Below are 19344 nucleotides of genomic sequence, written 5' to 3'. Positions count from 1 at the left end.
TAACACCAACTTACGTGATTAATGCCAAACATTGGGATCAAGATTGGAAAATTTGATACAAAGTATACCAACAAGGTACGTGTTTTTACAGACAGATACATACATCATGCTGCAAAATTCCCTTTAAGCACACATTCGGACCACAAGTAAATAGAGTGTAATTTATGTAAAATTTTCTAATGATCATCTAAACAAATATACAGGCATAACTTAAAGCAAAACTAGCTATGGTTTGGAACTGAATTAATTAGATCATATATACTAATCTAACCAATTAATCATGTGCTATTTTATTTGATTTTTAACCCAATAAATTATCAAACTTATCCAGGCTTGCAAAAGATGAGAGTATTGGATAACTCTTTTAATCGTCAAATTCTTAATTCTTTTTAATATTTTGATTTGATTAATGTTAATTAGTCTTTAAAAAACCTGATTCTTATAAACAGGATGGTGTTTGTGTCATAACATCTTTGTAATCTAGTTAATAAGGATACGATTCACGAAAATAATTTATGAAGGACAAAGTGTAAAAAGGTGAAACCTTTATGTTAAAAAGGTGAAACCTTTATGTGACCTATCAAGTTAATAAATTGATCCCCTTTTGTAAGTAACTATTAAAGCCATGTAATTAAAAGATATGGACAGTATTACCTCTATATTTTTCTTCCTTTTTCTGATCCCCGCAGGCCATAAAAGAAAATTTGAAGCGTGGCGCAACCTGATTCGCCGCTGTCACTGTCTCGTCCGTCCCCGACACCGTCCTGGGATCCATGCGATCGTGTCCGATCCCCCAGTACCGAAGCCGTCGGTGACCGCACGCACCGAGGTCCTCTCACACGTGCAAGCCCATCTGAACTCCCCGCCGAGTACTCGCCGAATCACCCTCCACCGACCCGACGCGACCGACGCCCCATCACCCTTCGTCCCACTTTCCGCAGCGCATCTCCCCGCCTCCGATCTCGACCGTTTGCGGCTCATCCGACGGTTGCTGCGGCTCACGTACGGGTCAAGCCCACGTTCCGCTAACGTGCTCCGTGGTCGTGACCGTGACCTGCGCGCCTTTCCCCTTGGCTATTTAAGCTGGAAGAGCAGTTCGCCGCCTTCGAAGCTCGAGTCCTCCGTTCCGTTCCAGATAAATCCGGTTCGGTTCTTTTTCTCCGTGGGGCTCGACCGCTTCCATCACGCTCTCGGAAGGATGGCGTTCGTCGACGCCGACAAGCTCAGTTACGAGATCTTCTCCGTCCTCGAGAGCAAGTTCCTCTTCGGCCTCGACGACCCCAACAAGCTCTTCTTCCCCACTTCCTCCTACTCCTCAGCTGGCGCCTCCCCCCGGACCGCCGCAGGTGCCCGAGGAAGGATCCGGATCCTGTCCATCGACGGCGGCGGCAGCCCCTCCGATGCCCTCCTCGCCGCGGTCGCCCTCGCCCGGCTCGAGTCCTCCCTCCGTCACCGTTCCGGCGACCCATCCGCCCGCGTTGCCTACATGTTCGACGTCGCGGCCGGCTCCGGCGCCGGCGGCGTCCTCGTCGCGATGCTCTTTACCAGGGACCACGACGGTCGGCCCTTGTTCTCCGCAACCGACGCCCTGCACCTCCTCGTCTCCGAGAGCCGCCGCCGCGGGCGCGGCTTCTCCTCCGGGAGGGGCCTATTCCGTGGGATGTTCCGTCGACCCGGGAGTTTCTTCCGTCGGATCTTCGGCGACGCGACGCTGAGGGACACCGTCAAGCCGGTGCTCATCCCGTGCTACGACTTCGCCACGGGGGCGCCGTTCCTCTTCTCGCGGGCTGACGCGGTAGAGGCAGACGGGTACGACTTCCGGATGTGGGAAGTGTGCGCGGCCACGTGCGCCGACGCATCCACCGCGGCGGTCGATCTGCGGTCGGTGGACGGGCGGACGCGCGTCACCGCGGTGGGCGCCGGGGTGGCGATGGCCAACCCTGTGGCCGCGGCCATCACGCACGTCCTCCACAACAAGCCGGAGTTCCCGTTCGCGGCCGGGGTGGAAGACCTCATGGTGGTGTCTCTCGGCGCTTCCGCCCCCGCGCCAGCCGCACCGGGTGACGCTGAGCTCGTCAGGATCGCTGGCGAGGGCTTCGCCGACATGGTACGGATTCCGGACTCCCCCATCTCCTTTCTCCCGCCCGCTGCTTTCAGTTTCTTTTCCTCTTTCTTCGAGACATTTTCTAGCCCTAACCAATTGTCTGTAGAAACCGTATCCTGACCGTACATTCTCACAATCATCTATGATCAAATATTTTGACGGTTCAGATTAACTCATCAAAAGCAGTGGCTTTTGTGATCATCGTCAGGTGGATCAAGCGGTGGCGACGGCATTCGGACACCGTAGAGCAAGCAATTACCTGCGCATACAGGTAAACCTTCGACTTCCGTGAGCAAACTATACCTACTGTTGGGGTAAACAACTTTATGCCGTGGCCTCGGGACCAACGCGGCTTGTTCTGGGTCCGAATGGCGGGAATCCCCCGGGAGATTCCTCATAACAGTAGAGGTCGCCGACCCGCTGGTCAATTTGGCCGGGGAGAGGGGTCGTCATTTTCTCCGGAAAAGGACTCCCCGCCTGTACGTCCGGCGAGACACGACTCGTCTTCGTTCCTGCACACAGGTCGGGTCGGAAGCTCGGCCCGACCCCTCCGACGATCAAGTTAGTGATGTGGAGGAGAGTGCTCTCTCATTTTTTCCTTTTCTCCCGTATCTTAGAACGCGAGGGTATTTATAAGGGGTTTGAGTGTTACCGGATGCACCTGCCCACTGGGAGCAGGGTCGTACCCCTTGATGACGTCTGACATTGCTGTTGGCGTGTCGTGAGGAGGCGAGTCTAAGCGGTCGTTGATGGGCCTCGGTTGCTGTTCCAACCCATGCTGGTCAGGCGTTGTCAGCCCGTCAGAGGCGCTGGGCGTCAGCTGATGTCACGGGGGTCTTGTCATAATTATTGCCCTTATCACCTATGATAACGTGGTTATAGCCACAGTCAATGGATTGTTCATGGATAGCCTCTGCAGGACACCGCATTCATGTCGGGAAATTGCACGTCAAAGACGACGAGCTCGAAGAGCTCGGTGGAGGCAACAGAACGCGTTCTGTCACAGCGACACGTGGAGTCGCTGCTCTTCAGAGGGCGAGGAAAGATCTCGGAGCGGACCAACGGCGACGAGCTCGATCGATTCGCGGAGGAGCTCGTAAAGGAGGAGTGGAGGAAGAAGGGCCTGATCCCGACGGTGGTGCTAAAGCAAGTGATGACGCCGCGAACGTCGTCGACGACGACCGCGACTACGGTCACCGTTACCATGACTATTTCTACGAGCACGACATCGACATGATGGAGACGGTGGAGTCGAGATAGCTGCTTGTGCATAGACTGTTGTGGGCTCTAAAATGTGTGTTTTCCTTAGCGGAGGGTATGACATGGGAAATCAATTCAAGCTTGGAAATTGTTGGCTAAATTATTAATGCGGTAGAAATGTGAATTTGGATCTCTCATATTAATTGTGCTTGGAATTCAAGATGGACACTATTTTACCTTCGAACTTATGATTCCCAATTATATGTGATCATCTAAATGATTTTTGGAACATAATGGCTTTCTTTGGAAAAAATCAACATATGATAGCATTAAGAAGCAATCTAAAACCCAAGTATAATCGAGCGTTGGAGTCAAAATAGCACTCGTTTGACCAATGTGATGTAGTTGCATTATTGAAGGGTTTAACCTCTGAACTACAATGAGGCTGACTTCTCACTCGAGTTGATGATGAACACATCACTGAGAGTGAAGTGACAAGACTGGTGCAACTCTAGGTTTGGCAAGACGAGCCACGGCCCACTGCATGAGCGCCAAGGAGTTGCTGGCATCTGGAAAGTAGTAGTAACCTTATGCTAAAATAAAGATTCAGTCAGACAATGCTATTACTGTGGGTTAACCTCTTAAAAGAGGTGAAGACAGTGCTATTACTCCCATTGTTAACACAGCTCATGATATGTAATAAAGAATGATGCACATATAACAATGGGAGTTTGCTCAAGAACATTCTTGGTAATTACTTTCTTAACTATATATATATAATGATGTGCAGATGACAATGGGAGGTTGCTGAAGAACTTTCTTGGTAACTTACCTTGAGTCAACTCTGGTCTCTAAGATTCCACAGCTGATACCCACAAGAGTAAGACAAATCTATTTGTGTGATCCAATGCACAAGAAAGGATCTGTACCTCTACTTGTTGGTTTTGTTTCTTCCTATGCTGTGGTAGCATCTCTGGGGATTTGCACTATTGTCCTTAGATGTGTAGTTTAACAGCTTAAGATTTAGTGCCAAAGGCAGGGATAGGGATGAATGCAACCCTTGTCAGTCCCTTCCATAGTGGCTAATCAGAACACTAGTCATTGTTAGATTTTTGATGTTTTTTACATAATAAGTGTCATATTTTAGCAGTGTCTTGTACAATTGTCTTCTTTGTCTTCATATACAGACACATTTATTTATGACAAAAAAAATACTTTTAGTCTGTCCCTAGTCAATCTGGTGTCAAGATAGGGGTTAGAAGTTCAAGTCCTACCGTAAGAATCTAGCATGCATATTATATAATGTTTGAACGGAAGGAATAAATAAAAAAAAAATTATCAAGTTCATTTCTAATTTTCTTTAAGAACTTGTACATGGCAATGAGAATTCATAATACCCCAACTATTTGGAGGTCAAAAGCTTTATACAAAACAATACACCACTGATTTCTGCTTTAAAAAATAAGAGCATCAATGCATCATCCAAGAGTACAATAACGACAACAAAAATCATAAAGATCCATGTTCCATTGATTAACAGTAACCTAACACAACCCTTCATTTTTATATTTTTCAATACGATCTTGGGAATTAAATCAACAAGAATAAACAAGCCAACAAAAATGCATCATCCAACAGTATGCAGATTAAATCAACAAAAATCAATGTGCAAACATAATACCTAGTCCATGCTAAATATTTGAGCATGTAACCCATTCCGGGTGATTAGTAGAATGTTGTACACTCGTTCAGTCTCATAAGAGCAAGTCAAATCTTGAATGAGCTTTACCTTTTGGCACACACTCATTTCCCATAAGATATTTTACCTGAAAGGAGGAAATCTGCTAAGAGAATCAGATGCTTGTCTTTTACATCTTTGGATTCTACTAATTATCGTCAAATGTTGATTGTTGTGAATTTCTGTCTTAAATGAGGCCTGATTGTTTTTGGAGTATAGTCATGTTACTTTTTTGGATATATATTGGCAGTAAATATCTTAGGTGGTTTTCTGAGAAATTGGTGTCTATTACTTTCTGTACATTCAGAAAGTGTTCCTGGTATCATGTGTATCTTTATCTATGAGCACCAGTACTTTATCAATATGAATTACCTGAGAGACTCTTTTGAATAACTTAGTCTATAACTTGTCATGACAATCTTTGATTGTTAAAAATTCAAATGGCTTAAAAATGAGAAACAGAATAATTGTAAGTTTCACTTGGATGTTGTTGTTGCATTATTGGTGGTCACATGGGTTGTTTAAGTCGCCAGTGGAATTGAATTACTGATAGAGAATCCTTGTGCTTAGTCGGTGAACTAAGTCATTTTGAACATCACCTAGGTAACCAATAACGAAATGGATGCTTATCAAATATGGAGATTCAAGGATATTTCTTATTTTATTTGTATGGTAATTTTTTTTTCCTTTTTCTTTTTTGAAGTATTGAGATGGTTAGGCGGAAAACTCAGATTTTTGTCTTTCAATTTGAATATTTGCCTCTCATTTAAGATATGTAGGTTATTTGCGGGTTCTTGAAGTCAAGCGTGTGGTTACTTATACCACTTATTACCCACCTTTAACATGTGCATGTTAACCAAACTGCGTAGCTATTGCTGAGTTGGGACACCATGGACATGTTAACCAAACTACACAGGTAATGCTTGGTTGGGACATCATTGTTATTATTGACTACTGAGAACGGTCATTAATGTAGTTTCAACAAGTTTCAACTTGCTTAACTGGAAGAAGAAGCTTGCCAAATGGTCATTAATGTTAGTGTTAACAAGTTTCAACTTGCTTAACTGGAAGAAGAAGCTTGCCAAATCTAGACGATTGTCCACGACTTCCTAGGAAATGCAGACTCTGTGCATTGTTCTAGCATTAGAATGGAACTCTTTCTGGTTTGAATTTTGTCCGGCTAATGTGGTCCCAAGCTAAGAGGATTTCAATCTGTAACGGGGAAAATTGAAGTCATGTAAATTTTCTTCTCTGGATAGGGCTCAATTATATCTGCTTCTGTTGTTAGTCAGACAGGAACCTTTGGCCCTTTTCCTGTCTGATCAATTCCGAAGAGTTTCTTTGATGTGATGAAATATATTCCGATCTTTTAAGTCCATATATATGTACCTGTGATATGTTTTCCCTGGCTGCAATACAACCTACACAATCTTCTCTGGAACAAACATTTTTTCTCTAGAGGAATTGTTATTCCCTCCGACCTGGCCTTATTACATATTGTTGATTGCAACTATTAAGACATCACTGCATTCCATCAGAATATATATATATATATATATATATATATATATATATATATATATATATATATATATATATATATATATATATATATATATAAAGATTCACTAGAAAAGGATGGCAACAGAAGGCCGGGTTGGATCGTACGACGACGCACAGCCACACCCGCACACTGGAGCTGCTCATTGAACTGGTCAAAGTACTCTGTGAAGCCAGCTTCAGAGGGCACACGCCGGGTGGCCTCAAGGGCGCTAAGAGAGAAAGAGAGGACAATGGAGGTGGCCATGGCTTAGTGTTCTCCAGAAGGAACGGTGAGAGAGTCGTGAAGGGGAGTGCAGAAGTGGGAGGGCATTTATAATGGGTTCATTTAGAGGGTTGTGAGGAGTTTGGTTCTCGTGTCGCCGCATGCATACGACTGGTTTGAACGGGAAGCACAGATGCATGGGTTTGGTAGGAAGGGGACGATTTCGGTTGAGAGGCCAACTGCATGCTGCGAAGAAAATGTGCAGCAGAGATATCTTACTTGGTTTCCAAAATGTGGAAATGATTAGTGGAACCTTTCATTTAATCTATTTCTCATTAGTTTATCGCTTAGCTATTCAATATTAATGTTTGATCTGAGATCATAAATGCTGTCATTAAAGCCAGCAGCTCTGCCACAGCTCTCGAGCCCAGCTTGGCTTGGGCCAGCAAGGAATAGGGGAACCCGGCGTGTGAGCCAATGCCGAATGGAGAGTCTTAGCGCCCTTGAGGCCACCCGGCGTGTGCCCTCTGAAGCTTCACAGAATACTTTGACCAGTTCAATGAGCAGCTCCAGTGTGCGGGTGTGGCTGTGCGTCGTCGTACGATCCAACCCGGCCTTCTGTTGCCATCCTTTTCTAGTGAATCTTTATATATATATATATATATATATATATATATATATATATATATATATATATATATATATATATATATATATATATATATATATATTCTGATGGATATATATATATATATCCGTAACGTAACGGATGAAGTCCTGTAGCAGAATGCACATCAAGAAAACTTTAGGTCATTGTTCAACAAATTGTTAACAGTAAAAGACAGGCACATCTTTATTACAAATTACAAAACATATTTCTTGTTTTTCCTTCAACAACAAAATCCTGTTTATATTAAGTGGGTAAAAGAGCAGCATAAGCAAAGTGAACTCATAAATGAATTCACACATTGGAATAACATATATTCATAAGAAAGTTTGTACATGGCTATTCATCATCCAATTAGATCCCATCTATATTGTTCTGTTTTCTAGCTTTGCACTTACTGTCATGATTTAAAAACATAGTTCGTGTATTGATTTAAATGTTCCGACATACTTGGTCTAAAAACTGTTCCATACTGCAACAATAACAAACAACGCTGTACTGGTAACTCTAACCCGACCCAATCTAAAAAATTCATCAATGCAAACACAGTTCACAGGTTTGTTTCAGCTTTAGGAAATTTCCAACAGAACAGAACTAGTTCAATTATTATAATTTAAAACCGAACTGTACAAACCATATAAAAGAAACTGAAGCCAAAATAAGGTTGTTCAGTTTAGTTGGGTTTATTTTAGTCAGTCTACAATGTACCTTATATCTTTTAGATAATATGCTATATAAAACCATGATAGAAATGAATTATGTTGCACTCATTATTATAGAATATATATTCAGTACATCACACAATATACCTATTACATTTATGAAATTGGAATATACCACTTTTACCTATTTTATTCAATGTTATTTGTGCAGTTTGGTTCGGTTGAACCATTTTCTAAACCAAAAAAGAGAATCAAACCAACAACTTGTCAGTCTCGGCTAAGCAAAACAGATCAAGCCCATCACCAAAGAGCTACATAACAGAACCTTATCCGTGCATGGCCGCCGTTCACGGGGCCATGCACGGATCTTGATGCCACTCACTAACTTGCCCAAAACATGATGACGCCCAAGAAGCGCCGCCGACTGCTATTTATTGGTCGATGATGATGGCCAGAGAATGGGTCTCAAAGACAATGTATGATCAAACTTCTCTTACCCCATTCATGAAAATAAAACAACAAAGATATATCCGTGCCAAATATAATACATTTGAGTTTATCACAACCGTTTGATATCGATCAAATGACACGGATGCATCAGTGCCTTACTTTTTTGCCTAATGGTTCTTTCTACTCATAAATACTAGATGAGCTCAAATCTATCACACTTGGTGTATTATTTATCTTCATTGCTTTATTTTATTGAATGGGGTGACAAAAGCTCGAAATCTCAGGACCAAACATCAATTATGAGACCTATACGTTATGTAACTAAGCCACCATCCCATTATCGTACAATTAATATATTATTTTGCAATTAATTTTAATAACTAACTTAAGAAAATAATTAATTTAAAAATAAAAATAAAAGACAATTGGGTAGAAAAAATAATTCGTTAAAAACAAAAAAAAACAATTAATATATTAATATATTATTTTGTAGTTAAAGGATCACACATCAACTGTGAGACTTATGAGTAGAAAGAACCATTAGGCAAAAAAGTAAGGCACTGATGCATCCGTGTGATTTGATCGATATCAAACGGTTGTGATAAACTCAAATGTATTATTGTATTTGGCACGGATGTATCTTTGTGGTTTTATTTTCATGAATGGGGTAAGAGAAGTTTGATCATACATTGTCTTTGAGATCCATTCTCTGGACATCATCATCGACCAATAGCAGTCGGCGGCGCTTCTTGGGCGGCATCATGTTTTGGGCAAGTTAGTGAGTGGCATCAAGATCCGTGCATGGCCCCGTGAACGGCGGGATTTCCCTCCCTTTGCGCTGTGTTGAACACCCATTGTTCCGGAGAAAAAGCTAAGTTGGTTCTTTGTTGTTGCTGCTGAATGATGCAATTAGCAGCTCTGTTGATTGGAAATTCTATAGACTCTGTACGCATGTCCTCCTCATACACACACAGTATGTTAGTAGGTGTGGTAGCCTGTCTCACAGATGAGAAGCGACCTTATCATCATTTTGATTCATGGGAAAGCTGTGGAATTTCCTTCAATGATTGGTATCTTCTGCTATAAACTATTTCATGGTCAATCTTCTGGAAGAGATTTAGATGTTCGTTGTGGTGTTAGTAAGATATCTCTGCTGCACATTTTCTTCGCAGCATGCAGTTGGCCTCTCAACCGAAATCGTCCCCTTCCTACCAAACCCATGCATCTGTGCTTCCCTTTCAAACCAGTCGTATGCATGCGGCGACACGAGAACCCATGCGAAGCCTCGTGACCTCCCAACCAAACTCCACACAACCCTCTAAATGAACCCATTATAAATGCCCTCCCACTTCTGCACTCCCCTTCACGACTCTCTCACCGTTCCTTCTGGAGAACACTAAGCCATGGCCACCTCCACCTCCATTCTCCTCTCTTTCTCTCTTTGCTTGTTCCTCTTCTGCCACATCTCTCGAGCCCAGCTTGGCCTCGGCCAGCAGGGAGCCGGTGAACCATGGATGAATGTGCATCGCTACAGCCGCGTGAGCCAATGCAAAATCGAGAAGCTAAGCACCCTTGAGCTCACCCGACGTGTGCCCTCGGAAGCTGGCTACACAGAGTATTTTTACCAGTACAATGAGCAGCTCCAGTGTGTGGGCGTGGCTGCATGTCGTCATACCATCCAACCGAGAGGCCTTCTCCTGCCATCCTTTTCCAGTGCACCACGCCTCGTCTATATTGCGCAAGGCTCGTTCATGCATATACATCGTGCTCTTTGAATATGGCGATTTAATTCCATGTCATATATATTGTATTAAAGCTCGACGATGGTCCATGGTGGATGCAGGAAGGGGAATCCTTGGAACAGTGTTCCCTGGATGCCCAGAGACGTTCCAATCCTTCCAGCAAACCGAACAACAATGGGAGCAGACGGCAGGCGGATGTCAGAGGTTCCGAGACGAGCACCAGAGGATCCACTACTTCCGTGAGGGAGACATCATCGCGTTGCCCGCTGGAGTTTCTCATCGGTGCTACAACACTGGCGAAGTAGCTGTCGTCGCGATTACCACCTTCGACACAAGCAGCAGCGCCAATCAACTGGATCGCCAGCATAGGGTGAGCCTTAATGAATCCATCCATCTAATTATCTCACGCATCACAGTTTCCAAGGTAATTTAATTGAGAAACATACCATGATAGGAATTTCTACTTGCTGGGAGGGAGAGACTAGTCGAGCAAGGTTCCCAAATAGAAGTGAGATTACAGCAGATAAAGGGGAACAACCTGCTCAGCGGTTTTGAGCTCGATCCACTGGCAGAGGCACTCGGTGTCGATAGGGAATTGGTGAGAAAAATCCAGAATCCCGACGACAGGAGGGGTGAGATAGTCCTTGTCACGAGTGGGCTTCAGGTGCTACAAGCATCACGGAAGAGTGAGCAGCTGGTACGAGAAAGAGAGGTGAGACAAGAATGCCAAGAGGGAAGGGGATGTCAATCTAATATATTAGAGGCTTTCTGCACCATGAAGATAAGGCAGAACATTGGAGACCCCTTGCGTGCTGACTACTTCAATCCGCGCGCTGGAAGGATCACCACCCTCAACAGCCAGAAGCTCCCAATTCTGAGATTCGTTCAAATGAGTGCCGTGAGGGCACTTCTCCGCCCGGTATGATAAAACAGATATCTATGAGCATCGACCTTCCATCTATGATCTCGAAAATTTTGATTACATATGATGATTATGTGTGCTTGCAGAATGCCATAGTGTCGCCACATTGGAATGTCAATGCTCACAGCATAATGTACGCCTTGAGGGGATGCAGCCGGGTGCAGGTGGTGGGACACCGAGGCCAAACCGTATTCAATGGCGAGCTGCGTCAGGGTCAACTACTGGTAGTTCCGCAGTACTATGCGGTGACGATTCAGGCACAACGCGAGAGCTTCGAATGGGTCTCCATCAAGACCAACGACAATGCCATAGTCAACCATTTCGTGGGGAAGACATCGGCTTTCCGTGGCATGCCGGTGGAGGTGTTGATGAACTCATACCGCATCTCTAGAGAAGAGGCCATGCAGCTAAAGTTTAACCGTGGAAATGAACTGGCCCTCTTCGCTTCCAAGATCGAGAGGGAAGCGATCAGAACTTCGGTGTAACGTAATGAAGAGTGTGGCTAGAGGCGAATAACGTAATGACTAGTTTGAAGTGAATAAAAGTTGTGGGCAACAAGATGATGCATTAGATATGTGTCGTATCAGCTCACAACACAAATAAACAACGTTTCATGTTTGGAGCTTTCTTCTTTGCGTGTTTCTTTTTTCCACTATGAGACCAATGCGTTCGTTAGTCAATTACTCCATCACCCCATTATCGTATGATTATTATACTGCTATGGGTGTAATTAACTTTATTAAGTAGATATAATTGGGTGGAAAATTATTATTAGGAAAAAAATAAAACTCGAATGTGACTACGTCATATGATAGATTTCCCACCACCCATTATTACATGATTAGTATACTATTTCATAGTTAACTTTCATAGCTATGAGAAAATAATTATTTTAGAAATAAATATAAAGATAAAGGGACATTATGAAGTTGCCTTTCTCGATACAACAGAATGGCATAACAGGATTGGTCAGTTAAAGGGACCCATTCTCTGGCCATCATCATCGACCAATAGCAGTCGGCGCTTCTTTGGCGGCATCATGATTTGGACAGTTAGTGGCATTAAGATCCGTGCATGGCCCCGTGAACGGCGGGATTTTCCCTCCCTTTGCGCTGCGCTGAACACCCATCGTTCCGTAGAAAAAGCTAAGTTGGTTCTTCGTTGTTGCCGCTGAATGATACAATTAGCAGATCTGTTGCATCACAGTATGCCTTGTTTTGGTTGTAGCTGCTGACATGGAAACTCTGATGTCATCATACGCACAGAGTATATTAGTAGGCATGGTGGCGTGTCCCACGGAAGAGAAGCAACCTTATTATCATTTTGATTCAAGGGAGGGAAAGCTGTGGAATTTTCTTCAATGATTGGTACCTTCTTCATCATTGCTATAAACTATTTTATGGTCAATCTTCAGAAAAAAAGAGATTTAGATGTTAGTTGTGGTGTTTTTTATTGCCTACAGAAGAAGTTGGCCTGCAGCTGCTTTGAGTGATCTCAGTCCATTTAAAATGAGACAAGTAGGATGTGGGTGTCACCTGTTCAACATATCAACCTACAACATCTGAGCTTGTAGTTGATGGTTTAACTGTAAACAAATGGATTGATGAAGGAGGACCAGCTTATCTGTGGCTTTAATGTCAGCATTTCTGATCTCAGATCAAACATTAATATTGAATAGCTAAGCTATAAACTAATGAGAAATAGATTAAATGAAAGGTTCCACCAATCACTTCCACAATATACTTGATATGACTGGTACTATGAACTAGTCTGAAGATTAGAATCTACTAACTTGGCAATACTTGACACTGCCAATGGCACAAGCAATGACCAGATCCAGTTGTGTTTTCTGCAATAGCGAGGGGAATATTTAAGATGCACAGTTCTTGATGTGCAGTTTGAATTCTGCAATCAAGCATAATTGATCACACTAAATTTTACACGAGAAGACAACTTAAACAGATCTACAGAGCATGTGATGTAGAATCAAGAACAAGACAGCATCTGATCTTGGGTGCAGTTTCCATTACCCTCCAGATATTATCCTTCAACATTAGTCTTTTTCTGAAATGCCCATTAAACTTGTCCACCCAAAAAATAATAATAAAATCCCATAATAGGAGATAGAAGATTATGCAGTGCCTATGAATACAGTCAGTCACCAAACTATACATGTAGACAACTTTACTGAGTGACTACAAGTAGGTGGTATCTTCTGTTCTAGTTGCCCACCGACCTCACTAAGCCTCAAGGATTCCAAGTTGATGGCAGACGATTGTGTGTTAAGTAATCCTCAAAACCCCATTGTGACACCACCTTTCCCTTTGGATCACCCTCAAACTTGATGAGGTGGTTCAGAACTGTTCTCGAGTCCCTTCTGTCACCAGTGAGCTGGTTCAATCCAGAGTTCAACTCAGGCAAACCACCAGTTTGAGCTAAGCATTTTGTTAGGACAAAGTCTTGGCACTGGGATACATAGCTTGGAGATAGGCTGGAGAAGCAGGGCACCTGCTCAAAACCCTCTGAGTAGAAAGGGGTTTGGTCAAAGGTGATGCAGTTGTCCATTAGAGCTGAGAGGGACTGTGAACCTGAGTTTTCATGGCTTGACTCCATGCTTGGCATGGTGGAGATCCTTCTGTTGTTTCAGAAGACTCTACATAGGGCCCAGTCTGGCTGCATGCACAAAGAAATAAGTGTCACTGTCCTTGTGATGAGAGGATTAGCAGAAACATCAGGACAAGTACTTTGAATTAATTATTATTATGACAGTTGAGTGATTGAGATGACTACTTAGCATTCACACATTAGGTTAAAGATCACTGTATAGGAGTTGAGATATTTTTTATACATACAAAACCAATCAAATATATAGTCAAATAAGGATACAGCAATTGCTTGAAGAAGTTTTCTAGAGTCTATCTCATGGAAGGAAAATGACATATACATAAAAAAGAACTTTATCCAGGATATAGCCTGCTATAAATTGTCACGTATAAGCACTAGCTGTTCTTTAACTCCACTAATCTATCAAGATATCTTCTGTCTGCAGTTGAAGTGTTATCACTGTTCCTTTTCTGAATCATCCCACTTTTATCAGACCTCACTGTGTCCACAGTTAAACAAGTTTCATAAATAGTTCTATCTCTGGATAGAGATTTATGATTTAATCTAAATTAACAACTTTTACCATGTTGTCTTTAAATTTATGTACTTATGCATCTGGATTTATGTGGTCAAGAATTTAAGTTCCTTGCAGATCTTCCAACAAAGCTCTAATGTAAGCCTTAAACCTGCTCGTGGCTCTGTGATCCAATATAAGAAAAAAGGTAAGAAAAGATAGTGATAATAGAACAGAGTATGCAGCAAAAAAGATGATCTTCTTCTCAGTCTGTGATCTATGAGAATTGAGATCACAAGGCTACCTTGAAAGGCAACTTTGGAGCACCATCAGATCCTTCCATGCGGAATTCATGCATGACCCACTTTGTCTTCTTCCCCTTGGGAGCTCTTCCTTGATAGAACACCAAAGTCTTCCTCATCCCAACCAGCAATCCTTTTCGGGTCACTGGTTTATCCTTCCCTGTGGCCTTCCAGTAGCCTGACATGGTCGCCCGGTTGGTCCGCTGCCCGGTCGCGTACTTCAGATCTCGAAGGCTGAAGAGGTACCACTCGTTGCCCCCAACACATGCAGCAGCTGATCCACGGAAACAATCTACTTCAGTGGAAACTGAACGGTTCACTGGTTTCATAAGTTTATCATCAAATCTATCAGAATCTTGGTATTGTTTGGCAGAGAAAAATGATCTGACGGACTTTGATGCAAGATGAAGTTGTCTCAAGTTTGATGGAGATAGAGAGAGACAAGGCAAGCACTCCATGGCTTCTTTGGCATCGGAAATGAACCTAACTCCATGATAGAGATTGCTTAAAACCAGAGTGATGAACTCTTCAGCAACATGACATTAGAGAAGATGACAAGCAATAATCTTTGGCTTGAGGAGGCTAAAAAGTCCTCCTTCTGGATTTTGGTTCATTTCAGATAGACATGGGCAGCAGGAATACAATCCACGGAATTCTGGCAGTCAATCATGCAGGAACAGAACACATGAAGAGGTTAGAAAGTGGCCAAGTTTGGCAGAAGCATATTTTCCACTGTTGGGAAAGCCAGAAAGGGGAAGCATGGAGATTGAGCTGAAGAGATAAGAAAGACATAAACAAGAAATGTACCTTCTTCTGGGATTAGTAGAAGTAAAAACGAAAGGAAGCACACAAAAATTTCTGTATGTTCTCAGAAATCATACGAATTAAAGGATATGGCAGCCATGGCAGGGTGCAGCAAACTCAATATTGTCTACAGAATGCTTTTTGATGGATCAAACTGTGCGCTTTCAAGAACAAACACCAGCTGGTTCATGTGAAATCAAGCGGAAACAACACTATGCTACACCAGCAAATGATGTTATACGGGGGAAAGAAATCATACCAGGAAGATCCCATGGGTCACACTTGTTGAGATCAACATCCACCATCATCATGGAACTGCTCTCGGTGCTGCCTCCGGCGGCCTTCGCGGCGAGGTAGTCGCAGACGAGCTCGTCGTCCCTCGGGTGGAACCTGAAACCTGGAGGCAGCTTCGCCTCCACCATGCTCAACATGCTCATGGTGGCGTTCATGAGAGCCGCCAAGCCACAGATTGGAAGCAAGGATGGGATGGGATGTATTAAGGCTAGGGGGGGGCTTAGGTGTTGTATGAATAGGTTCGCCAAGTCAACTTTAAAGGGGAGCAATAGCATGGCATAGATTGGAGGTTGCAGGGAGAGGGGATGAATCATGCCACATTCTTTTTCCCGCTCCTATCATCCTTCCCACGTTGCTTGTTGACGTTGATGGCGACATGCAGATTTGTTCTCGAGTCATTCTTCTTGCTAAGTCGAGTAAGAAAGATTTATCTGCAAGGAAGTATGGCATCATGGTCACATCTCATCCACCAATCGAAGCAGATGAAGATGAACCTAAACAGTTTGCAGTCTTTGATGCTCAGTGTCGAGTTTCAGATCACTGCATTTATAACCAGTATCAATCTGGAAGACAGCAAGAACAGTGTCTACCTCATCAGGATCCACATACCGAGGGATAAGGTTTGAGGTGAAGAGGGTTCTCGTAGACAGTGTGAGTAATGTCTACAGCCACAGCCACAGCCACAGCCACAGCCGCCTGTCCTTTCTGCCATCAGTCTGAAAGCTCCGTTGTTGTCATGCACGAAGTCGAGATGGTAGTGTTGCCAATCCCACTCGGCCAAGAACGCCATGGAAACAGCGAAAGATAAGTCTGATGCATCTCGTCAGGCGAGCAACTCATGCCACACACAACTCAACATACGTCGAGAAAGGAGACGACAAGCCATCCGCCATTAGATGTCACGTCCCGTTGCGTAATGTACGGTGGTCGGTTACTTTCCTTTCGATTATTATTTTCGTCTCTATTGAGACATCCAAATTGATTAGTATAAATTATTTTTCAGACTAAAAGATGATTTAGGAATAGCCACACATTGCAAAAAATTGAAATGCACAGATGACAGATATAATTTAAATTTAAATAAGGGTTCAACTTCAAATTTTCACAAAGAAAACATAGTAGATGTGTTGAACATGGTACACAAGTCAAAGTTCAAAAGTACTTCAATGGATTAGATAGAATCTGGTCTTCAATATCATCCATTAGCTGTGAAGAAAAGTGATCGGTAACTGGACATAAGAGTCACTCTCATCAAACCCAAGTTGTGACTTTAAATAAGAACTCTATTGGGATCACAGTTTCCATTTAAAGAGAGACAAAGGCCTAGTCAATTGCTATGGATTTTTCATGGTGATGAACATTGACATCTACAGGTGCATTGAACTAATCATATTCACTCAGTTTATACTTTACTGACTTGATCCAGTCATTTATCTAATGCTGCAACAACAATCAAACAACCAGTTTCAAGTTTGAATGGAGGGTTGGAGCAGGTGGCCTGCCAAGTCTAGCAAGCAGATCTTTCAGAATTGCTACATCAAGAACTCTTTCACTTGAATGCAGCTCTGAAAATGGAGCAGAAAGCAATAATGACCGTAACATAGAAGATCTCCTTCCATGTTTCTTGCTATTTGCTTGTGTATAGAAAATTTGCTACTATCATCTGCATGTGTTCAAATCTTGGACTTGTGGGCTCTGGAGAATGCATGAACAGAGGAAACAGTCCATGCTAACTTTCACTATGCAGATTACCTGTGAAATTGGTTATATTCATTTGCCTGGCTGTGCCACTAAAATGCTTCAGCATGCTGAGAAGTTTTGGGAGAATCAATGCAGTGCAGCATTGTGTTTGTTAAGGCTTTTGTCAGATCACAGGCAAGCAGAGGGCAGTGCTGGTTTTTATGATAAAAAAGAGTATTAATTTAGAAACCAAAAACCTCCAAACTTTGATCATTGAGATTAAGCATCAACAAAGAATGCTCAAAGAAACATTTAGAATGCATCGGAATTGACCTAAAGAACATCATGCTCTGTTTGCATAATTGCTTGACAACCAGTTGGGATATCAGAAAACTGCATTCAGTGGCAAAAAGACTATGCACAGAATTGCTGCTGTTGTGTTCACAATAGTGGCGGAGGTTTTCATCTTTATTTGACAGCAATACAGCATGTCGATCACACAATAAAAGACAAGATGAACCAAAGAAGGATGGACTCTAGTCATTCTTCTTTGATCTGGGATTTCCCTTGGATAGTTTACTCAGCACACTCACATCCAGCTTGCTATAGTGATTCTGGAACTGCCCGAGGAGGTTATATAGAAAGTCATCAATTTGATCTTCATATTTCTCATACAGTATTGGCAGCGTCTGAGAGCAAACAAATCCTGCACCAATTAGACACTATATAGCATTAAGGATATAACAAGCTTTCTTCATTTAGTTAAATTGTTTCTGTTTAATCTGCTTCGGCAATTCTTGTGAACAATTTTGCTCATAGAATTACTCATTGTAGAACATCAATGGTTGTATATTTTCACTGTATTCCAATTTGTTTAGATAAATGATTTATTTATCATAGAAGACTGGTATAGTATCGGAACACAGGGATTATATCGACATCATATACTAGAAAGTTAGAAATCAATGGACATTTCTTCAAACCGGTAAACACCGATTGATACATACGGCTCAATCAGTATTTTAAGTCAATGATTTATTTTATATATTAAAAAACTGAAAATGAGTATCCTCACATATTATATGCAGTAGAAAACCAAAATTCATATGTTTCTTATTTTCCTTATTACTGAATAAGCATTTCCCTACATCATCATACATGAAATACAAAACCAGACAAAACAAATGAGACAAAATTAATGTCTTGAAGCAGTTAAAGAAAGGAATAGTTTCTCACCGACATAAACGACAGTGAGGAGATTGCACCACGTCCCTATAATAGCAGCAGCCCACAAGCTTAGCTACAACCTGACATGAAGGACTTGAGTTTCACATTATTTTGAAGTATTACTAGAAAGCAAACATAGAAAAAATCTTACAATATTCTGATCTTGGCAGAGAGCTACGACGGTTGGCATACTTGACTACTAAATCGTAATGAGAACAGAAATAGTATCACAAACACATTTCATGGCATAAAATTAATGAGGCGCTATGAGTTATGACCCATTCTTCATCATCTAGCTTGCCATCTACTCCTGTGTTGTCGACGGAACTGCACCTGTAATTATGTTATATGGCCAGTCTCAGCGTCCAATGCCACCATGCAAATTTATTTGTATTTCTGGTTGCAAGCTTGTGGTAATATATAATTACATATGTCCTTTAAAAGGACCATCATGTATGGCAAGAAAAGGAGCACGTTCTCAACAGAACCACCAAATCGACGACCATAGCAACTCAAAAAATTCACACGAAGGCCATGGTGTTATGTTATTCTAGCAATTCAAACATACATGGAATGCAAGTGGCAGACATAATATGGTATGACATACATACCAAAAATTTCCTCAGGAGGAAGAAAATACATCAACATCTTGAATGAATCCTAAGAACT

At 42.4% G+C, this 19344-nt stretch overlaps 2 protein-coding genes, 1 long non-coding RNA gene and 1 pseudogene across 3 annotated transcripts; 2 read left to right on the top strand and 2 right to left on the bottom strand.

Moving 5' to 3' along the window:
• Positions 1-1115: 1115 nt before the first annotated feature.
• Positions 1116-6540, top strand: LOC135648893 (patatin-like protein 3). The gene is made up of 3 exons (XM_065166898.1): positions 1116-2107; positions 2313-2375; positions 3024-6540. Exons 1-3 carry the CDS (start codon positions 1199-1201, stop codon positions 3339-3341), a joined length of 1290 nt encoding a protein of 429 aa, XP_065022970.1. The 5' UTR covers positions 1116-1198; the 3' UTR covers positions 3342-6540.
• A 3440-nt stretch (positions 6541-9980) lies between these two features.
• LOC103974540 (cocosin 1-like) lies at positions 9981-11824 on the top strand. The gene is made up of 4 exons (XM_065167254.1): positions 9981-10329; positions 10430-10698; positions 10783-11247; positions 11337-11824. Exons 1-4 carry the CDS (start codon positions 9990-9992, stop codon positions 11733-11735), a joined length of 1473 nt encoding a protein of 490 aa, XP_065023326.1. The 5' UTR covers positions 9981-9989; the 3' UTR covers positions 11736-11824.
• A 1524-nt stretch (positions 11825-13348) lies between these two features.
• On the bottom strand, positions 13349-16194 carry LOC135648374 (NAC domain-containing protein 21/22-like; annotated as a pseudogene).
• Positions 16195-17776: 1582 nt separating this feature from the next.
• LOC135648375 (uncharacterized) lies at positions 17777-19343 on the bottom strand. The gene is made up of 3 exons (XR_010500942.1): positions 18827-19343; positions 18685-18755; positions 17777-18154 (listed from the first exon to the last, which is right to left on the bottom strand). It is a non-coding gene; the product is annotated as an uncharacterized LOC135648375 (long non-coding RNA).
• Between the last annotated feature and the right edge of the window lies 1 nt (position 19344).

Source organism: Musa acuminata, chromosome BXJ3-9, assembly GCF_036884655.1.
Source record: "Musa acuminata AAA Group cultivar baxijiao chromosome BXJ3-9, Cavendish_Baxijiao_AAA, whole genome shotgun sequence".
In the NCBI taxonomy this organism is placed as follows: domain Eukaryota; kingdom Viridiplantae; phylum Streptophyta; class Magnoliopsida; order Zingiberales; family Musaceae; genus Musa; species Musa acuminata.
This window is presented reverse-complemented; position numbering and strand designations above follow the sequence as displayed.

Bases quoted from the DNA above. Each gene is read 5' to 3' on its own strand.
- LOC135648893 (XM_065166898.1), top strand. From the start codon at position 1,199: ATGGCGTTCGTCGACGCCGACAAGCTCAGTTACGAGATCTTCTCCGTC. The intron at 2,108-2,312 runs GTACGGATTCCG...GATCATCGTCAG, and splicing joins GCGAGGGCTTCGCCGACATG to GTGGATCAAGCGGTGGCGAC. The intron at 2,376-3,023 runs GTAAACCTTCGA...TAGCCTCTGCAG, and splicing joins GCAATTACCTGCGCATACAG to GACACCGCATTCATGTCGGG.
- LOC103974540 (XM_065167254.1), top strand. From the start codon at position 9,990: ATGGCCACCTCCACCTCCATTCTCCTCTCTTTCTCTCTTTGCTTGTTC. The intron at 10,330-10,429 runs GCTCGTTCATGC...TGGTGGATGCAG, and splicing joins CCTCGTCTATATTGCGCAAG to GAAGGGGAATCCTTGGAACA. The intron at 11,248-11,336 runs GTATGATAAAAC...GTGTGCTTGCAG, and splicing joins TGAGGGCACTTCTCCGCCCG to AATGCCATAGTGTCGCCACA.